The 19,731-nt window shown below is 34.1% G+C and overlaps 1 protein-coding gene across 1 annotated transcript in view; it reads left to right on the top strand.

Moving 5' to 3' along the window:
- Nucleotides 1–19,731, top strand: part of COL11A1 (collagen type XI alpha 1 chain) — a 206,989-nt gene that overhangs the window by 156,178 nt on the left and 31,080 nt on the right. The window contains exons 44-51 of the mRNA XM_021690257.1: nt 4,626–4,733; nt 5,599–5,652; nt 6,724–6,777; nt 7,277–7,384; nt 12,879–12,932; nt 14,536–14,589; nt 15,595–15,648; nt 19,176–19,229. Coding sequence (XP_021545932.1) covers nt 4,626–4,733; nt 5,599–5,652; nt 6,724–6,777; nt 7,277–7,384; nt 12,879–12,932; nt 14,536–14,589; nt 15,595–15,648; nt 19,176–19,229 — 540 coding nt within the window. The remainder of the gene's footprint in view (nt 1–4,625; nt 4,734–5,598; nt 5,653–6,723; nt 6,778–7,276; nt 7,385–12,878; nt 12,933–14,535; nt 14,590–15,594; nt 15,649–19,175; nt 19,230–19,731) is intronic.

Below are 19,731 nucleotides of genomic sequence, written 5' to 3'. Positions count from 1 at the left end.
TACGAAAAAATCATTCTTTGCCCCCCCCTTACAAACTGTGTAACTTCCTACGAACTTTTATAGTATGTTGTGCTTGAGAAAGGGATAGAAAAGACAGACTTAAGCCTTGTCCTAGAAGTTCGCTCAAAAATCCAGGGTACCCATATCTTGGCACAACACAGTGAAGAATGCATACAGAATAAAAAGATATACATTTCTTCTTATGCAAATTGAAAATACACTAATAAGAGAAGTCAAGGATTTTGTGAAGATAATATATTAAAATGCTGGGTTTTAAAGTGGTTAAATACCTTGGTTTTATGAAGAAAAAAAGGAAAATATTGAAGCAAAGATAAAAATATGGAAAAGTTCTGAAAGTAATAATAAGAGATTAGTTTTGTAAAATAGAGGAAACATTATTAACAGAAGGCCTTCCTTGTAAAAGCTGAGATCTGGGCTTGGGTTTCATTGGTGATTGATGATACAATGACTAAGAAGGGGAAAAAGATGCTCTGCCCTTTTGTCCTCTCTCAATTATTCCCACCAGCAACAAAAATTCCAAGATGTTCATTCTATTTTCCTTTTGTTCAACAAATAGTTATTGAGAACAACTCAGTGCAGTGCACTGTATTAGTTAGTATTTTTAAAGAAGGTGCCTATTTAGGGATAGTAGCGTAAAATGGTTATACAAGTGTTATGGGAAAGTACCCATAGATCTCCATGCAGAGGTTTAGCAAAAACTGATGAAAATGTTGGCTAATATGTTAAGTGCGGTCTTTTACTTCTTCCTAAATCCAAATATAAATTTGGGATCTTAACTCCTCTGAGCAACTTGTGTTATAAAAATGTTATATAATTATTAGTAGGCTAAGGCTTGCATAAAAAAAAAAGATAAGATGGGGGGATCTGTCGAAGGCAAGTTCTTGGCTAACTTAACCACCAATCTACCTCCTTGGAAGGAAGAAAATGGAAAACAAGCACCAGGAATATCCACATGACTTACTTAAGGCAATAACTGTGGCCTAATCTCTATCCCCAGATTAATCAGTGTCAGGATTGTAAATCTGAGAGCTACTTAGAGTAAGAGCCATGTTAGGGGACATATTATTGAATTCCCATGTTATGCACTATTGAGGGAGGAGAATAAAGGTTTGGACTCTCCTTTAGGGGGAATCATAATCGTGGGAGTTTTGAAAGACTCAAGTCAGAGAGAGAGAGAGTAAAAGAGCCCATGACCAAGAAACAGACTTTTAACTACAGAGAACAAACTGATGGTCACCAGAGGGGAGGTGGGGGGTGGATGGGTTAAATAGGTGATGGGGATTAAGGAGGGCACTTGTCATGATGAGCACTGGGTGATGTATGGAAGTGTTGATTCACTATATTGTACACCTGAAACTAATATTACACTGTATGTTAACCAACTGGAATTTAAATAAAAACTCTAAAAAAAAAAAAAAAGAGCCATGAGTGGTAGAAAATATATCCAGGGCACACCATCATGTAGGCCTGAGAGTAAAGTGTCTCCTTGTTGAATACTGTAAAAGATCAATAATACTCAAAGCTGAGTAAAAGCAAAAAGAGAGATGGGGACTTGGCCTGTTGGGCATTTGTGATCTCTGGGTAATTACAGTGGGATTCAAAAGAAGGCTGGTGATTAAAGGAATGGGATTGGTACAGGTCGAGCAACCCCAGTAAGCCATGTGGCTAAAAAATACGGGGGCAGTAGGTAGAAGTACAAGCAGAATTGAATGCATTTCCTCTTATTATGATGATACACATATATTTATTGCTTAACCAATATGAGAAAAGTATCAGTGAAGATTAAAGAAGTTAAGGGTGTCAGAGTAAACTAGAGCTGCCAGCTTCAGCCAATCAGAATTGGACTGGGAATTCAGGTCTATTATTTGTTTAGTTCCTGATTTTGGCTAAGTTATTAAATACCCCAAAGCCTCTAAAAAGAAGATATCCACGATATTTTGTGAGGATTAGATGAAATTATAGTCCTAAATTACTTTGTAGAATTGTGATAATAAGTCTTCACTGAACCATCATCAACATCATCTTGTGTGTGGACCAGAGTTGTCATTAAAAAGGATGGATTTTAACCAGAAAATAGATGCATAAATTGGCTTTTGAATAAGGAGGGATGGATTTGGTGAATTATAATACAAGTTGAGGGTATAGGCTAAATACAAGATCATGCCAAGTCAAACATAGGACATGGCGATGAGTAGCTGCTTCTATCAAAATTTTCAGCTGAGATTCAGCTATTAACATTAGTGAAAGGGTAGAAGGGATGAAATAAAGACCGCTTAAGGAAAGATGGATGATGTTTCTGATAGTCCTGTAGATGGAAGGCCGAGAGATGCATACATAATGGAGGAAGAGTTTGTCATCTTGCAGAGTTGTAAATGAAGAATCTAAATTTAGTGTGGTGTAGAGCAGTTGGAAGATTTTTCCTGACTCCATGCAGAACAGAATCAGAAGAAATAAATAGCAGGTGGTTCTTGGCTAGAGATCATGTGTACTATAATGAAGGCAGATAAGAATTAATCTGTCTTATTTATGGATACTCTTGTATAAAACAATCGATTTTTGGAGTTCAGGCTCTAAAGGAAATCTAAATTTAAGGAAAAGTATCTGAATCAGCTGATGTGTTTAAAATGATGAAATTCACTATGAATAACACATCACATCTTACAAGCATAAATAGGTGTGAGATATTGTAATATTTGATTTAAAGGTAATAAAAAGTCTCCAAGGTGACATCAAGGGTATGTCTTAAATGATAATTAGGGCTAGTTTTGAAAGACAAGAGCATATGGAATCTAGGAAATGAATAAATCAGAGTTCACAAGTTAACTTTGTTTTATAGATATGTTGTTATTTTTGTTGTCATTAATAATTCAACAAATATTCCCTAAGTGGCCACTCTGGGCCACAGGCCAAAGGGATGCAATGGATTACAAAAACAGACATAGTTTCTGCCCTCATACGATTTATTATCTGATGGGACAATTAGATAATAAACAAAGAATCCCTAAGTACGTGTATAGTTACAAACTCTGGTTAGTGATATGAAAGGAATGTACTGGTATATGTCAGCTTGTAGCAGAGGGAACTGAGCTGGAATCAGGTCTTTTCCTTGGACAGGACACCGATGATGGAGTGTGAAAGATGAAGAGGAATTGTCTAGGTGAAGGGTCCTCCTAGGCGTCTTCAGGCCAAGTAACCAGAGGGTCATGGAATCAGGTTTAACTGAAAAAAGGTCTAGAGGGGTTGGAATGCAGAGAGCAAGTGCAAGGGGAGGCTAGATGCCGCTGGGCAGGTAATAGGAGGCAGATAATGGTAGGCCACACTAGCAGCGTGGTCTTTTTTTTAGGAATGGTAAACAAGTAATTTGAAGAATTTTGATAAGATGATCTGACTGTCTCTCTGATTACAGCATGGGGAATAGTTTGCAGGTAAGAATAGATGTGAGAAAGGAAAAAAGGTTATTTCAGTCGTTCAAAAGAAGGCTACTGGTATTTTGGGATAAGGTGTTAGTGGTGGAGATAAAGTGAAGTAAATATATTCAGGAGGTAAGACAGATAAAACTTAATCATTGTGAAGGGACAGGAAGTGGTAAGGGAAGGGGGTTGGGGAGCAGGGTAACGCAAAGGCAGGAACTAATGACTTGTGGATTCCCAAACCCTATAACAAGAGAAATGAGTCACTGAGAGCAAGCAGGTATGTATACGTTATGCAAAACTGAGGAAATCTTGACTTTTAGGAAATAATTTATTTTACACTCTGTAAGAACTCTTAATGGAAAATAATGTCATCATTATCAAGGCACTATTTTCTTTAATTACACAACAAAGGTAAATTTAAAAACAGGAAAATAATGCCATTGTCAAAAAATAAAGAAAACTGGGCGCCTGGGTGGCTCAGTTGGTTAAGCGACTGCCTTCAGCTCAGGTCATGATCCTGGAGTCCCGGGATTGAGTCCCACATCAGGCTCCCTGTTCAGCAGGGGGTCTGCTTCTCCCTCTGCCCTCTTCCCTCTCGTGCTCTCTGTCTCTCATTCTCTCTCTCTCAAATAAATAAATAAATAAAAATCTTTAAAAAAAAGAAAAAAAAATAAAGAAAACTAACAGCCTTGTCATTTTGAATCAGTACAAGCAGCAATGAATTAAAATATAAAAATATAGGAAAATCCATGACACATTTGTTAAAAAGAGAAAAAGCTGATGCATAAAGCGTAAAGTTGGGGATATGAGCAAATGCATTTTATGATTTTTTTGGCCCAGCTATTTCAGTAACCTCACAACATCAAACATCTGACTTATCAATATATAATACTTGATTAGAAAATACGTGTTTGAAGGAAAAATTCTCAGTTGAGTCTTAATTACTTTCGTGGACCATAGCCTGAGATTTAGAAATTATTAACAAGGATGGTATTCTTAGTCAGGAAAGAATGTAGGGATCTTTGTGTCGTCATTTGCTACTTGAACATATTTTTTCTTGGTAACATTAATTTCTCTCTCAAATATGGGACCCAGAGGCTGACTGTTGAAGTTGCACTTAAAAATTGTAATAAACAGCTAACTTACAGGTTTCTTACAGCAAAGTAATGGTCTGCTGGATTTTCAATACAGGGAGAAAAAGGTCCCCAAGGGCCCGCTGGGAGAGATGGAGTCCAAGGCCCTGTGGGTCTCCCAGGGCCTGCTGGGCCGGCAGGCTCCCCCGGAGAAGATGGGGACAAGGTTGGTATTCTTTACTCATGTTAGTACCTCCTGTGAAAATTTAATTTTTTTCAAGAAGCCTAGATATGTTTCTGAAGATTAGGTAACAAATCTTAAGATGGCTTTTTCGAAGTTTCATACATGGTTCATGCGCTCAAAGATTTCAGTTTAGTGTGAGTAATATTATCTATCCACGAAATAGTATGTGGGATGTAAACAAAAAAAGAGAACACAAAAACAAAGGTAGGGGGGAAAATAGCAGATGCCAAAATTGCTTGTTTATTTAAATATATAGCTTCTGAAATAAATGTGAAACTAATTTAATTAGTTATTTGTATATACTTATGACTTGTGTCTTGGATATTGCAAAGGAAGACTTAAGAATGGGTCACATACCTGTTTGCTAATACTGTACTGAATACAGGGCTGTGTTGTTAAGTGTATGAATTTAATGTGTCTTCTAATATTATTGTGAAATGCCATAACACAATTTATGAACCAGTAATCTGATAATGTGCAACATTTTAGCATTTGGAAGACCAGAGGAAAAAAATTAAGTAATTTTTGATTCATGCGTAATTATATTCTTGTATGAATCAAAGTACTTCCATTAAGAGTTTATAGTGATGATATTTTAGACAAAATTGATTTTGTGAATTAAAAATCCAGTTGCAATATTCCTCAAAGTTCGGTTGACTTTTGGTTGTCAACACTAGAAAGAGAGAAGCAGAGAAAACCCATGATTTCACAATTTAAACAGTGACATTAAACACTAGCACATAATTACATTAAAGTCAAATTTACTAATGGGATGATGGTGATGACAATTGCAATGGCAGGCATGACATATTAGAAATAAACGTTATCTTAAATCTTTCCAATACAGGGTGAAATTGGTGAACCGGGACAGAAAGGCAGCAAGGGTGACAAAGGAGAAAATGTGAGTTTCCTAGTTCTTACTGAGGGACATTATTCATTCAACTTTTTTTTTTGCTATTAACCGTGGATATTTTTCCATAGTACTAGCTACTTATAATATCCATACTATATTACCTCTTTGGCAACTATTCAGGTAAGATTCAGTCAATTCTAATTAAGCCTCTTTCTGATGTTACGTATTAACATATGTAATAATTCCAACCCTGAAAGCCTCGCAATGAGACTAAGGCACGAGCAAGTTTGCCCTCCATCGCTTTTGCATCATTAATTCATATATCCCTGTGGTTTAAAGAGAAATCATGTCTTAGTGTGGTTATAAAAAAGGATTTTGACCTGGTGGAAACTTGAAAGTGTCTCAGGTACCCCGAAGTTGTATGAACTGTGCTTTCGGAATCTTTGCTTTAAGTACTCTTTCCATCAGGTGGCAGTAATTACGAACAATGATTGTTTTTCTTTAGTGCTCGGATCTTTTATAGTGACTGATCAGTTATTTATGTAAAAAAAAGGGCAGTTAAGAAGAAATATTTATGCATGTAAGACTCATAAACATATTGAGATCTATTGCTCAAAAGAAGGAGTTCTGGTATACTTAATATATAAACTAAGTTTGCATGTGTTTTCATATGAAGGAAATGCAGATTTTCATATATCACTACATTCTGTCTGTATAGAATCCCCCAATCCCAATATTCATTTAAAAGGTAGTGTTTAGACAAATCTTTTAAGTGCTCTGAATGATGCATATCTCATTAAAGAAATCTGGCATTTTGAAAAATTTCAAATATGAAACTTCAGTGTCTTAGCATAAAAATCCATTTTAAATATCCACATTACAGATGAGAGTGCTTTCAATAATAACTAGCAATTTAAAGCTGATTGCAAATACGCAAGTCTGAGTCTCAAGAAGTAAAACAAATAATGTTTGACTGCACTAAATGCAAAAGGCTTCTTTTCTTTTCTATAGAAATGTAGAGATGCATAATGGATTTTGATGAACCAAATGTTCTGTGCTATTATAGCTGAGGCTCTTCTGTCTTCAGTTTCAAAATTACTGATTTTTATCTCACCCCAGGGTCCTCCTGGTCCCCCAGGTCTTCAAGGTCCCGTTGGTGCCCCTGGCATTGCTGTAAGTACTCTTCTTGTTCAGCAAATTTATGTCTTCACAGTTCCCTGATTAAATTTATGAACTGTCACGTAACCAGTTGATTTTGTGTGGTGATGAGTTTGTGCGTTTAACATTGAATCAAGTTTAAATTATCTAATATAATAACCAAGGTGATCTTTATAAACAAAAGATGTTGTGACTTCGTTTGAAAAAAAATAATAACCAGTTGAAAGTACTTAATTTGTAGTAAATTCTGAACATCATTTCCCCCTAGTTAGACAGCTTTTACGTCACTTGGTGTACATGAGAAAATCAAAATCAGCCATACGTCAGAAACAAAGAATGTAAACCACACAAACAATGGTGTCTTTATAGAAGATAATGGAAATTTAATCTTTTTACTTGGTTACTTGTAAATAGACCAGCTTTGATTAAATTAGAAATGGCTATATTTTTATGATGACTTGTATCAGAATCATGATGTTTCCAGTTTGTGATCATTTTCATTGCTCTACTCTAGGGAGGTGATGGTGAGCCGGGTCCCAGAGGTCAGCAGGGGATGTTTGGACAAAAAGGTGATGAGGGTGCCAGAGGTTTCCCAGGACCTCCTGGTCCCATAGGTCTTCAGGTAAGATGCTCTCTGCATTATGTACTCAGTCATGTCCACCTACTTCTCACACCAGCTTTTCTGGTGGACGTAAAACCAAGTAGCCTTCCTTGTTCTATGTAGGAACTTGGATACAATGTTTAGCCATAATGACTGTTTTACTTAAATGTTAGCCCCACCTTAGGTATCATACCTCCTTTCTTCATTCTCATTTTGTTTAAAAATGAACTACAACATTTTTTAAGGCTGATCTTTAAAAGTGAAAGGTTAGAAGGGTGCTTTTGCAGGTCTCATAGCAAAAAATGAGTACTTCAGATAGCTAGCAAAAATTAAAAGCATTTTGAGAAAGAGCAAACTGCCAATCACTACTACCAACAGACACTGTCAAGAGCGAATTTTGAACAATAATAGGTAAAATAAACAATTAACGATGGATCGATCATTTAAAATAACTTATTTTAAATTATGATTTGCATTTTATGAAGCATATTCAAGACAAGAAATTTGAAATTGCAAATCATTCAAATTTTCATTCAAATATGTCTTAAAACTGGACTCTTAAGCAACACTGTGCGTAGTAGACATCTCCTATTCTTAGTTGTTTTTCCACTCTTCCATGTGATGTTCACTGCTTCCTCCAAACTTTGGAAACATCTGGCTTTCTTCTTTCACAGGCTTATTCTATACCTACCTAGTGATCCTCTGGAAGATTATAAAGTTTTGTTTTAAATGATATTTGGGTACCATATGGGTATGAGCTATGCCACATTAGCAATTTTAGAAATGGTTAAATTAAATCATCTAGTTCACTGTCCTTAACCATTTGTGAAATTGTAGAAAAGTAAATAAAAGTTGAATTTATATAAATTTAATTTTTTATCTTTATTTTCATAAGTAAAGTCACAGAATACTGGTTTCTAATATTAAAAGCTTATTATATACATACTTATACAGATTATATTATAAATAACATAATTAATTATATTATCATAGTTATTATTGTTCTAACAGTCAATGGATGTCCCCCAGTGAACGTGATAATTGTAATTTTCCACTTTTATTTTAATGCCAAAATAATTCTTTTTAGACTTGGAAGTGCAAAAACTTCATGTTCATATTTGTGTTTACCTCTTTTATATTTATTAGACAAAAATAAATGAGCAATTATGATTACAAAATATGAGCATGTGTGAGAAACACACATATTTGAAAACAACAACAAGGCATTCAAAATCAGATTGCCAGTGGGTATGTTACCATTCATTTTCTGCTTTCTCATTTCACTGATTACTCTGATTCTATAAGGTTGTAATTTAGGAGTTTAGTTCTCATGATTAAAGAAGATGCCTTGCAGCTTATATTTATAAAATATTAAATGAAAAATCACTTTCATTTCTACAATGTAAGGAATCTGCTTTTTGATGAGGGTGACTCAAGAAACTAGTTCACTACAAAATTGATTATATTTTCCCACAGCTACCTCTTTAAATCAGGAATCTGAAAAGATGCTAATGTAATTAACATGTTCACAATTGCATCTGATTCCTTTAATAGAGTCTTCATAGCAGAATAGATACTGGCAATTATAATACATAAATAATAATAATCTAATATTCTGGTTAAGTGACTTGATTTTTCAATTTGATGTTTATAATTGATCTGCATTTGAAGGAGACATATAGAACTATAGTTCTTGGCTTAAATTCATTTTTTTTTTATTTTATCACTTAAGTGGCAAATGATTTTAAATTTACAGACCTTTAAACAGGATATCTCCATGCATAAATTATTCCTTAGGAGAAAGTTGGGGCATATGAAAACTGATTAACACTGTAGTACCATTTAGCACATTTAGTTTCCAGCAACAAAAGAATTTGACTCATTATGTCTCTATTAATTTTAATGATAAGAACATTCTGTCTTAATCAGCTTAAACTATAACCAGACTTCATCAGAAAGAAAGAAAGATTTCAGTGTTTTTCTATTGGGAGGTCTCTATTGAGCTAATATCAGGAATACTCATATGGGGGCACCTGGGTAGCTCAGTCGGTTAAGCATCTGCCTTCGGCTCAGGTCATGATCCCAGGGTCCTGGAATAGAGTCTCACATCGGGCTCCCTGCTAAGCAGCAAGCCTGCTTCTCCCTCTCCCTCTGCTGCTCCCCTCTGCTTGTTCATTCTCTCTCTCTCTGTCAAATAAATAAATAAAATCTTTAAAAAAAAAAAAAGGAATACTCATATGCATAAAAAGAAGCTGGCAATGCAGAGCTGTTTTTGTTATAGAACTAAAAGAAAACTATGAATTCTACTATTTATATACTATTCAACTTGGGGATTCCAAATCAGATTTACTCTATGCTAGAAGGAGATGGAAAGGTAGACAAAAAAATAAGGAATGTGATTATTAATTTATGTAGTGTTTATGAGAACTTATAAACTTTAAGAACTTATAAACTTTAAACTGTAAGAACTTATAAGAACTTAAGGGGCACCTGGCTGGCTCAGTCAGTTAAGAATCTGCCTTCAGCTCAGGTCATGATCTCAGGGTCCTGGGATTGAGCCCCCCATTAGGCTCCCTGCTCGGCAGGGAGCCTGCTTCTCCCTCTCCCTCTGCCTGCCGCTCCGCCTGCTTGTGCTCTCTCTCTCTCTGTCAAATAAATAAATAAAATCTTCAAAAAAAGAACTTATAAGAACTTAGAACTTACAAACTTTAAATTTTAAGAACTTAAACTTATGTGTAAGTTGCAATGCATGATACTTAACAAAATGGACTTAAAATGAAATATTAAATGTTAAAATCTACTTGCCTGTTCAAGAATTTAAGTTTGTGTGCTCTATAAATGAATTATAATTTCTGAGGTTGTGCATCTTGGAATCTGAAATTTTAGCAATCTCTCCCAGCTAGTTTTTAGGCAGGCTAAAATCCAAACTACTGCCTGTCTGTGTCCTCCCAGGAACTTCTCTAGTGATTCTAGAAGCTACTATCAGATTATATTAACCAATTGGGAAGTATTTACAACTGACTATTTTCCTAGACATCCTAGTGACATTTGAGGAGAAAAAAATGAAATCCTGGTGTATGTTGTCCATTATAAATCAGTAATGAAGATTTTGTCATAAAAATAAATATATGCCACATAAAATAAATGTTTACAAATATACTCAGTAAAGTACCTCTGAGAGGTACTCCCAAACTGGGAGTCATGTGGAATTAGTAGGTCATAAAAACAATTTAGTGGGTTATTACCAGGGTTTTAAAAAAATGAAATATAACAGGATAAGGTAAAACAATATAAATATCAAAGATCATCATCTATGCATTAAAGGTAGTATTTTTTGAAACTCATCTTTCAACCATTTTGCATGTGCACAGTTAGGGGGTAATAAGTGAAATGTATTTATTACTGTGGGTCATGGTCAAATAATTTGCAGCCACTGCAGTGTAGTGCCAAGTCAATAATTTTACTAAAGTACCAGCACAGATTTAGAGCTTTTGTGCTGTGTATTTTTATTTCTTTTTTTTTTTAAAGATTTTTTATTTATTTATTTGAGAGAGAGAGAGCACATGAGAGGGGGGAGGGTCAGAGGGAGAAGCAGACTCCCTGCCGAGCAGGGAGCCCGATGCAGGACTCGATCCAGGGACTCCAGGATCATGACCTGAGCCGAAGGCAGTCGCCCAACCAACTGAGCCACCCAGGCGCCCATGTATTTTTATTTCTTAAATAGATTATATCTGCAATGCTATTGTACAAATATTAAAAATAAAATATGTGTAGAGTGTATAAGGTATAAATAAATAATGGTATAATACTAAAACACTTAAAAATTAAAACAATTCATAATCTTACCGTATTAAAAACTGTTGCCACTTTCACTATTTCTGTCCAATAATTATCATACCTATTTTAAACACATATTTCACACTTAAATTCATACTATGCATATTTACTTAGATATATTTTATTACTTATTATATATGCTTAATATTTAGAGTATTAGTATCATATTCATAATCCTATAATATTCCATTAGCTTATGTAACCAAATTGATTTAGCTATGTTTTCTATGATTAAAATTTTGGAATAATTGAGAATTTTAATTGTCATTGCTCCTGTTATAATACACACTTTATTGCATGTAGTTTTCCTGTTGATTTATTTTCTTAGAATTCATTCATTCATCACTAATTCAACATTTTATTGAAATCCTAGTTTTTGCCTGATCCTCTGCTAATTGCTAGAGATAAAATATTGACACCTACCCTAAAGTAGCTTATGATTGTAAGTACATAAATAAGTGGCATCATTGTGTTTTTAGGTATACAATTCAAATATGTGCAAAGTTATGTTGAGATATGAAAGAGGAAATATAAACAATTTTGCATGGAAGAGCTAGTTCAGAAGACCAACAGGAAGTAAAATAATTTCCCCATAAAGACATAGGTGAAATTTGAGTGTAACCTGCTCTGAGTTTATTCTGTAACACAGAGCCCTTCCTAAAGCAATGACACTGCAACTGGATATAAAGGAAATGAATTTGAGAGAATAAAGGAAGTACAATACACCAGGTTTGGGCGCCTGGGTGGCTCAGTCGGTTAAGTGACTGCCTTCCGCTCAGGTCATGATCCTGGAGTCCCGGGATCGAGTCCCGCATCGGGCTCCCTGCTCAGCGGGGAGTCTGCTTCTCCCTCTGACCCTCCTCCCTCTCGTGCTCTCTGTCTCTCATTCTCTCTCACAAATAAATAAATAAAATCTTAAAAAAAAAAAATACACCAGGTTTTATGACCTTGTAGATTTCTAGGACTACAAGTCAAAGTAGATATTTATAACCCTGGAGATGTATTGGAATAACCCTGGAATATTTATTTTCTTTTTTTTAAAAAAGATTTATTTATTAGAGAGAAAGAGAGCAAGAGCAGCTGGGGGTGGGGGGGGGCAGAGGGAGAATGAGAAGCAGACTCCTGGGCTAAGCAGGGAGCCCGTGGGGCTGGATCCCAGGACCCCGCGATCATGACCTGAGTGGAAATCAAGAGTCAGTCACCCAACCAACTGCACCACCAGGCTCCCCTGGAATATTTATTTTCAAAAGAGTTTTGTCAAATTGGTACATAACTATAAAAACCTCACTTGGATAGGGTATTCTAAAATAATTTGGGACAAGATTTTTCAGAAAATCCTTGCAATGGCAGTCCTCTATACTACTTATAAAAGATGGAACAAATGATTAAGTGTCCATGAATTCCCAGACTAAATTATGTATTTAGTGCTTGTAACTAAAATCAAACAGTATAATATTATACAAAACATGAATTTTATTTGTAAATATAGGTATAAGATTTTATTATATGTAGTTAATACTTACATTGTAAACATTTTAAAAGATGACAGTTTCTGAATCTTAATTTTCTGTTTTTATTTGGTTTTATATCTAATTCTGGCTGTATACTAGAAATTGGCCTAAAGTTTCTTTTTAAATACATGAGTGACTTCTACTGTCTTCCTATTATATTTTCTTAGGGTCTGCCGGGCCCACCTGGTGAAAAAGGTGAAAATGGGGATGTTGGTCCCATGGTAAGTTTATATCTTTTAGGATATTATGGATATTGTGAATTTTCACATTATTGATATCTTTCTTCAGGTTTAGTAATAGGAACAAAGTAGTCCTAAAGGCCATGATTTTTCAGATCGATGCCTCCCCCTTCCTCCACCCAACATGTACCTGTGACCATTGGAGACTTTCAGCAAATATCTCTCTTTCTGTTTTCTTTCTCACTTTTAAGTAATATTATATGTATACATGGCATTACTGGTTAATATGTTGTTATCTATATTTTTATTTCTAAGTGTGTGTATTATTGACACGTATATAAACTGCCAAACTTCAGTTATTTATTAGTTTTTAGCTACAGACTTTGAAGTGGACCAGGTAAAGAGTAGGTAATAGTCACCCATGATTTGGATAATTAGCAAATGTTAACACAGTATTAAATATTAATTGTACTTTGCAACAAATTTTTAATTTAATAAGGAATTCCATCCAAATTAGAATGTTATAACAAAATAATTGATTCTGGTTTTCTGCTCTAAGTATAAATCTAACAGTTCACTGAAACTTTGAAATATATATATTTGTTTATTGAGCATTACCTTGGATAAGGAAACAATTATCCAAGGTAATTGAAATCTATAATGAAATATAATGAATATATTTCCTAATCATTCCTTCTTTTCAATAAACATTGCCCCCAATTCTTACTTCCTTCAGAATATATATTTTGATATTTTTACACTTGCATTTTAGATTTTATTTTCTTCAGATAAGAAATCATTCTTTTTATCACATTAAACTAAAAAACAGGGAACATAATAAACATTGCTGACTCAAAGAACTGACTAATACTCTAAGCAGCATCAGGTAAACTGAGACCTCCTTCCTAGGTAGGACTGCTAAGGTTCCTGGAATCATTAATACATTTCTCTCTGACATATTAATAATAGCTAATAGTAAGGACATTTTGAGCAATGACATTAGAATAAACTGTGACCTTCAGAAATAATTCTAACGCCCTGGTACTCACTACAGACTAATTTAATCACAACCTTGAGGTAAGGGGTCTGGCCATCAGTATTTTGCAAAAAGTGCCCTGGGGTAATTTAATGCACAACGAGGGAAAAGAACATTTGTTTTAGAAAGACAACTAAATAGTTAATCTTATTTCAGTTCTAACATGTAGAACATAAAAGCTGACACACACACAAAAAGAGTATACAAATAAAAAATGCTTTTATAGGATTAATAAATTTTAAATCTACTCAAGCACAAATTCTTGTTCCAACTTTGTGTTCCTTTTTTAATCTAACATTCTAGCATATTCTACTATAACATATTTCTGTTGTATTATGAATTCATTGTGCCAGATAGTAGTAATAGCCTAATTTTCTAATTTTTAATCAAATTGTTTGCCTGCAGTCCTAATTTCCCCATAGCTTTGTGTAGAGAATCATTTGCTAACATGATGTTGTATCCATCAAGAATGACTTATAATCCTGCTATGGTTCACTGGTTATGATTTTGCAGCATGAAACTTCTTTTAGTTTTCTTGATTGCAAAATGAAAATATCAGAAATGCAGTTGTGTTTGGTCCTCATAAACTTTAATATTCATCTCTTATAGGGTCCACCTGGTCCTCCAGGCCCAAGAGGCCCACAGGGTCCCAATGGAGCTGATGTAAGAACTGTGACATATGTGTTAGTTATTTTGAAGTTATTTAAGTGTCAGTATTATTTAATGGCAGATGGTATGTAAAGACACAATGGAGGTAATTGCACTATTGTTAAATGTTTAAGTGGACAAGAGCCCCCAAATCATCTACTCACTACATTTCATTTTACAGGAAAATTAAACAGGCTTTATGGGGAACTAGTCACCACAAATATAAAAGAAGTTCAAAGTTCACATTTGATATATGTTAGAGAATTATGTGCATGATAATATGTGCACCTCTTACTTGTAAGACGCTTCCTCACAATTGTATACAGTCTCCCCCATGCTTAAAACTGACCCACTGTTCCAATATTACAGGATTTGAAATGTAATGCCATATTTATCTGTTACCATTAGCAAATGTATAGAATTTGATGTTATCTCTCTTCTGATTTCGCCTTTTCACAATGAAAAACTCTTTTATTCTTGTTTTCAATTGCTCGTCTGTTATGCCTGCTTTTAATTTGGTCAGGCCAGAACTGGGTAAAATAGACTAGGAGCAGATGTACTAAAAGAGGTTTTGGGTTTTAGTTCCCCTTAAGTAATATAAAGGCTAAAAAATGGTTCACACACTGTTTTTTGCATGGATTACATAATTCTTAACCAGAGTCATACTTTGATCTACTGCAAAAATCTACAAAATTATCCTTTATTCTGGCCTATTCGATGGCCAAAGAAATGGAAATTATGTTCCGTGTATCCACCAGCATGACTAGAGTTGGAAAGTTTTGTGCCATATCTTCAAAATTCTGGTGAATTTGAAAATCAATTTAATATAATTAAATTAATTGCCAACCAGTAAATTTGGCAACTCTATAAAGGGCATCATTTTGTCCCATCCTTCAAATGATTTGGAATAGTCTTGCATATATTTCTCCTTCTTTGAGAATTACTAGATATATATTTATGAATTTGTTATTTTTATTGCAAGAATAAGGATAACTGTATACTCCTTTTCCTAAACTGCAGGGACCACAAGGACCCCCAGGATCCATTGGTTCAGTTGGTGGTGTTGGAGAAAAGGTGAGGAATGGGGGCACCTGGGTGGCTCAGTTGGTTAAGTGTCTGCCTCTGGCTCAGGTCCTGATCTCCTGGTTCTGGGATGAAGCTCTGCATTGGGCTCCCTGTTCAGCAGGGAGTCTGCCTCTCTTTCTCTTTCTCTCTCTCTTTCTCTCTCCCTCTTTCTCTCCCACTCTCTTCTTCCCCACTGCTTCTTCCCGATCTCTCTCTCTCTCTCAAATAAATAAATAAAATCTTTTTTTAAAAAAAGGTGAGGAATGTGGTGATAAACATTTTGACACACAAGAATTGATGACTTTGATGATATTGGCTGATATTTTAAGTGCTTCTAATAGTTCTGTCTGTCTAAGTATTTTACACATAGTTATACGAATTGCAGCCCATCTACTCTAGTAGTTAAATAATTAATGATAATATGATATTGAGATATCATGTTTTTTTATTGCCAGGTATTGTGCTGAGTAGTGGACATAGGTTATTTCCTTTAATCAACACAATGATGATAGTATTATTATTATCCACATTTTAAAGCTGAGACAGCTGAAGTTTAAAGAGTTTCAATAATTTCATCAAAGTGTTGTCATTCGAAACTAAGTCAGGATCTACCCTTATGTATGTCTGACTAGACTAAGTATCTCTAATAACACTCATTCCTGAAAAAGAAGAGATTGGTTGACGTAACTGACTTAAACAGGAAAAAGGAATCCTTCAAATTACAAAAGAATTAATCATTCATTTTGTCATATTTGGAGTTACATTTTCATTACTAATAATATGACCCATCTTTGGCACTTTTCAAAATACTTGGCGTGTGCCATAACATCTGGGCTCAGAGTAGCTTCATTGTCTCATGAAAATGATTACACTTACAACATCTCTTTCTTTTTATGAAAATGTCAGAATGATTCTCTGAATTCTTATTTATGCATCCATGCTCATTTCTTTTTTTTTCCATGCTCATTTCTTAATAGAATTTTTAAGAAAATTGACATTGTTATTTGTTTTATTTAAAAAAATAAGTTATTTGCCAGTTTTGAGGGATGAAAATTAAAATTCATACCATAAAATATTATACAGTGAAAAAATGTAGGTTTTCTAGTTATTAATTAGATGACATCAGAAGTATAGACTTGCCCTAATCATAAAAATGATTCTGTTGTTTGGTCTCAAAGATTTTTGACATGTCACATATTGCATTTAGTTTATTTCAAGTAGAAGATTTAATGCTCAGAAAAAAAGAAATGTGATAGGATTAGAATGTAGTATTTTGATGTGTATATCTGCTGAACACATTCTACCATTTTGATTATAATTAATCCTATATGGTCAACCATTTAAATAGTTTCTTCACTACTAAATTAGAAGCATTTTAAAATTATTATCTAATTCTTACTGCATAAAAAGTCAATTTTTTTTCTGACTGTTTATATTTTTAAATTTAACGTTGTGTGTTGAAAACGTGCAAGTGAGTTGGGATGGAATTTAAAGAATATTTTTCATTGAGCACAGTTGTCATAGGAAGAATAGCAGCAGAGATAACTGGTCTCTGATAGCAAAACTGTAGGAGACACATGAAGACAGACACAACTTTCTTCTTTCTTTCCTTGGCATCATCCCCTCTGGCTGTAATGTTGACTAGATAGTTGTGAGAACTAGTCTCTAGTTTTAGTTTTCTCCACCTAGAAAATTCTGAAATAATTCCTAATAAATAAATTCTAAATTTAAAAGGCTTTTCAGCTTATCTTACAGTTTCTTAAAGCCCGAGGGTACAGTAGAGTAGAGTAAGTTTAAGTTCTTCAGTTACTGCTATGGTTTCATCTTGTGTTATTCTTGAAGATAAACATGGATGCCAGAGGTTTGGAGTTTGGGAAAACTCTTTTTTCATATTGTTTCCATTTGTTTAAAAGCTACCTGGTAACACCTGGCTAACTTTGAGTCTTAAGAGAATACAGTATTGTTAACTATATTCACATTGTTGTATATTAGATCTCCAGAACTTATTCATCTTGTATATCTGAAACTGTGTAACCTAAGACCAACATTTCCCCGTGTCCCCCATACCCCAGTCCCTGGTGACCAGCATTCTATTGTCTGCTTGTATGAGTTTGGCTATTTTAAATTCCACATATAAGTGAGATCATGCAGTGTACTGTGTATATTTAAAATATAAAGCATTTAAATTGGACATTTTATAGTTGATTTGAATGGCAAACTGCTTTAGTCTTATTTCAGAGATATGAATAATAGGCCATAAAAATATTACTTATATATCGTTTCATCAACCCAAGATACATGACTGATTTGTTGCTTTGTAAATAACATAAGTGTAATATTTTATTTGTAAGTTTTATCTAAAATAACAGGTAGAATTTGCTACTCATCTTGAAAGAGAAAATAATTTACACACAATATGACTACTAATAAATTCCTAGAAAATACTTGATATCTTCCATCATTATGCAGATAATTCAAGAAGTTAAAATATGTGCATATTCTCGAAGAATCAGAAATTTGGTACATTGAATAGCCTATCCCCTGGAGTTATGTTTATATTTAATATAAGGCATTTCAAACCAGTTTATGAGCAATGGGTTTATACCAGTATTATTGGAAATAGCAGAGTTAAAAATTAAAGGGAATTCAGACCTGCCATTTTTAAAAACATTTAAAACAATTTCCACTTCAGAATTTCTAGTTCCACTGATTTTGTGTAGAAACATGGCACATAAATATACTGTATTATTTCACTTGGATGATTACTTGAATAAAATACTATGCTTTTCTCACTGTAAAACATTAGTAACAGACTTTCATAACAAAAATCTAATAGCCTAAGAAGTTTATTTATTGTCTACTGAGCTAGAAAATAGCCATCCCTATTTATACAGGGAGAACATAAAAGCTAACGAATTTATAATATGTATATCCTCAAAAGGAGCAATTTTAATTAGTATCTAAGTATCTTTATGTATCTTATAATACAGGATTTTTCTGTGTTCTTAGAGCTCTACTAAATATATTTTATAGGACTATCAAATACCACCAAATGATTTGCTTAGTTGCTATTGTAAAGATAAAGTAAATTAATATTTTAGTAAAAATGAAAGTTCTTTAATCAATAAACTAAATTGTAATATGAATACTGATAAAGAACAAATACAGAACTTGTTAGGAAACATGCAGATGTCTGTTTTGTGTGGTTTGGTGGTAACTTGAGATTAATGCTCTATTAACTAACTGATAAGAATTGTAGCATTCAGTCTACCCTGTTCTGCCTTCTTACTTGAGAAATAAAACTACCGAGGTCAGTAGTAAGAAAGTAAGAGGAAGTAGTTCCTTCCTCTTAATAAAGTCTTCTAACTGCCTTTTAAACAATATAATGATTTAAATTTTAGTTTAAAATGTCGTGATCATCATTGAAGGCAGTTTTACAAATGTAAAAACATCATTTCTGTGTTGTTGTTGTTGTTGTTGTGTTTGTTTGTTTGCCGTTTCTGTGTTTTGAAGCTCATTTGCTTTCCTCTTCATAGGGTGAACCTGGAGAAGCAGGGAACCCGGGGCCTCCTGGGGAAGCGGGCACAGGTGTAAGTGCTAGTCTATTGTCGGGTGTAGGGTGTTAACAGTTCGGGAATTCCTTTTAGAGTATATTAAACATGTAACTTAACTCCTAGCTGTAATTCAGTTATTTACTTTTCCTTTCACATTAAAAATAATCACAAATGCAGAACCCTTTTGTTTAATAATTTTGCATACCCTTTGCATATTTTGATTTACATAGAAATTGAAAAAAATGACATTTGTTAGACGTAAGTTAGAGCATTAAAACTCTGAGCTGTTTATACATTTTTTCGTGGACTATTCACAAAAGAAACAAACCGTGCTACGTCAAACAAACATGTAAGAATTGTATTAGGATTGTATTCATTCTAATTTGGATTGGTTCAAACCTGGAGTGAATTTGACACCCCAGGACACATTTGGCAATGTCTGGAGACATTTTTGGTCGTCACACTTGGAGGAAAGTCACTCTTGATGTCACACGCTGGGATCAAATTAGTAGAGACGAGGGGTGCTGTTAAACATCTT

Source organism: Neomonachus schauinslandi, chromosome 4, assembly GCF_002201575.2.
Source record: "Neomonachus schauinslandi chromosome 4, ASM220157v2, whole genome shotgun sequence".
Classification (NCBI taxonomy): domain Eukaryota; kingdom Metazoa; phylum Chordata; class Mammalia; order Carnivora; family Phocidae; genus Neomonachus; species Neomonachus schauinslandi.
The sequence above is the reverse complement of the archived record's forward strand: the minus strand, read 5'-3'. Positions and strand labels throughout refer to the sequence as shown.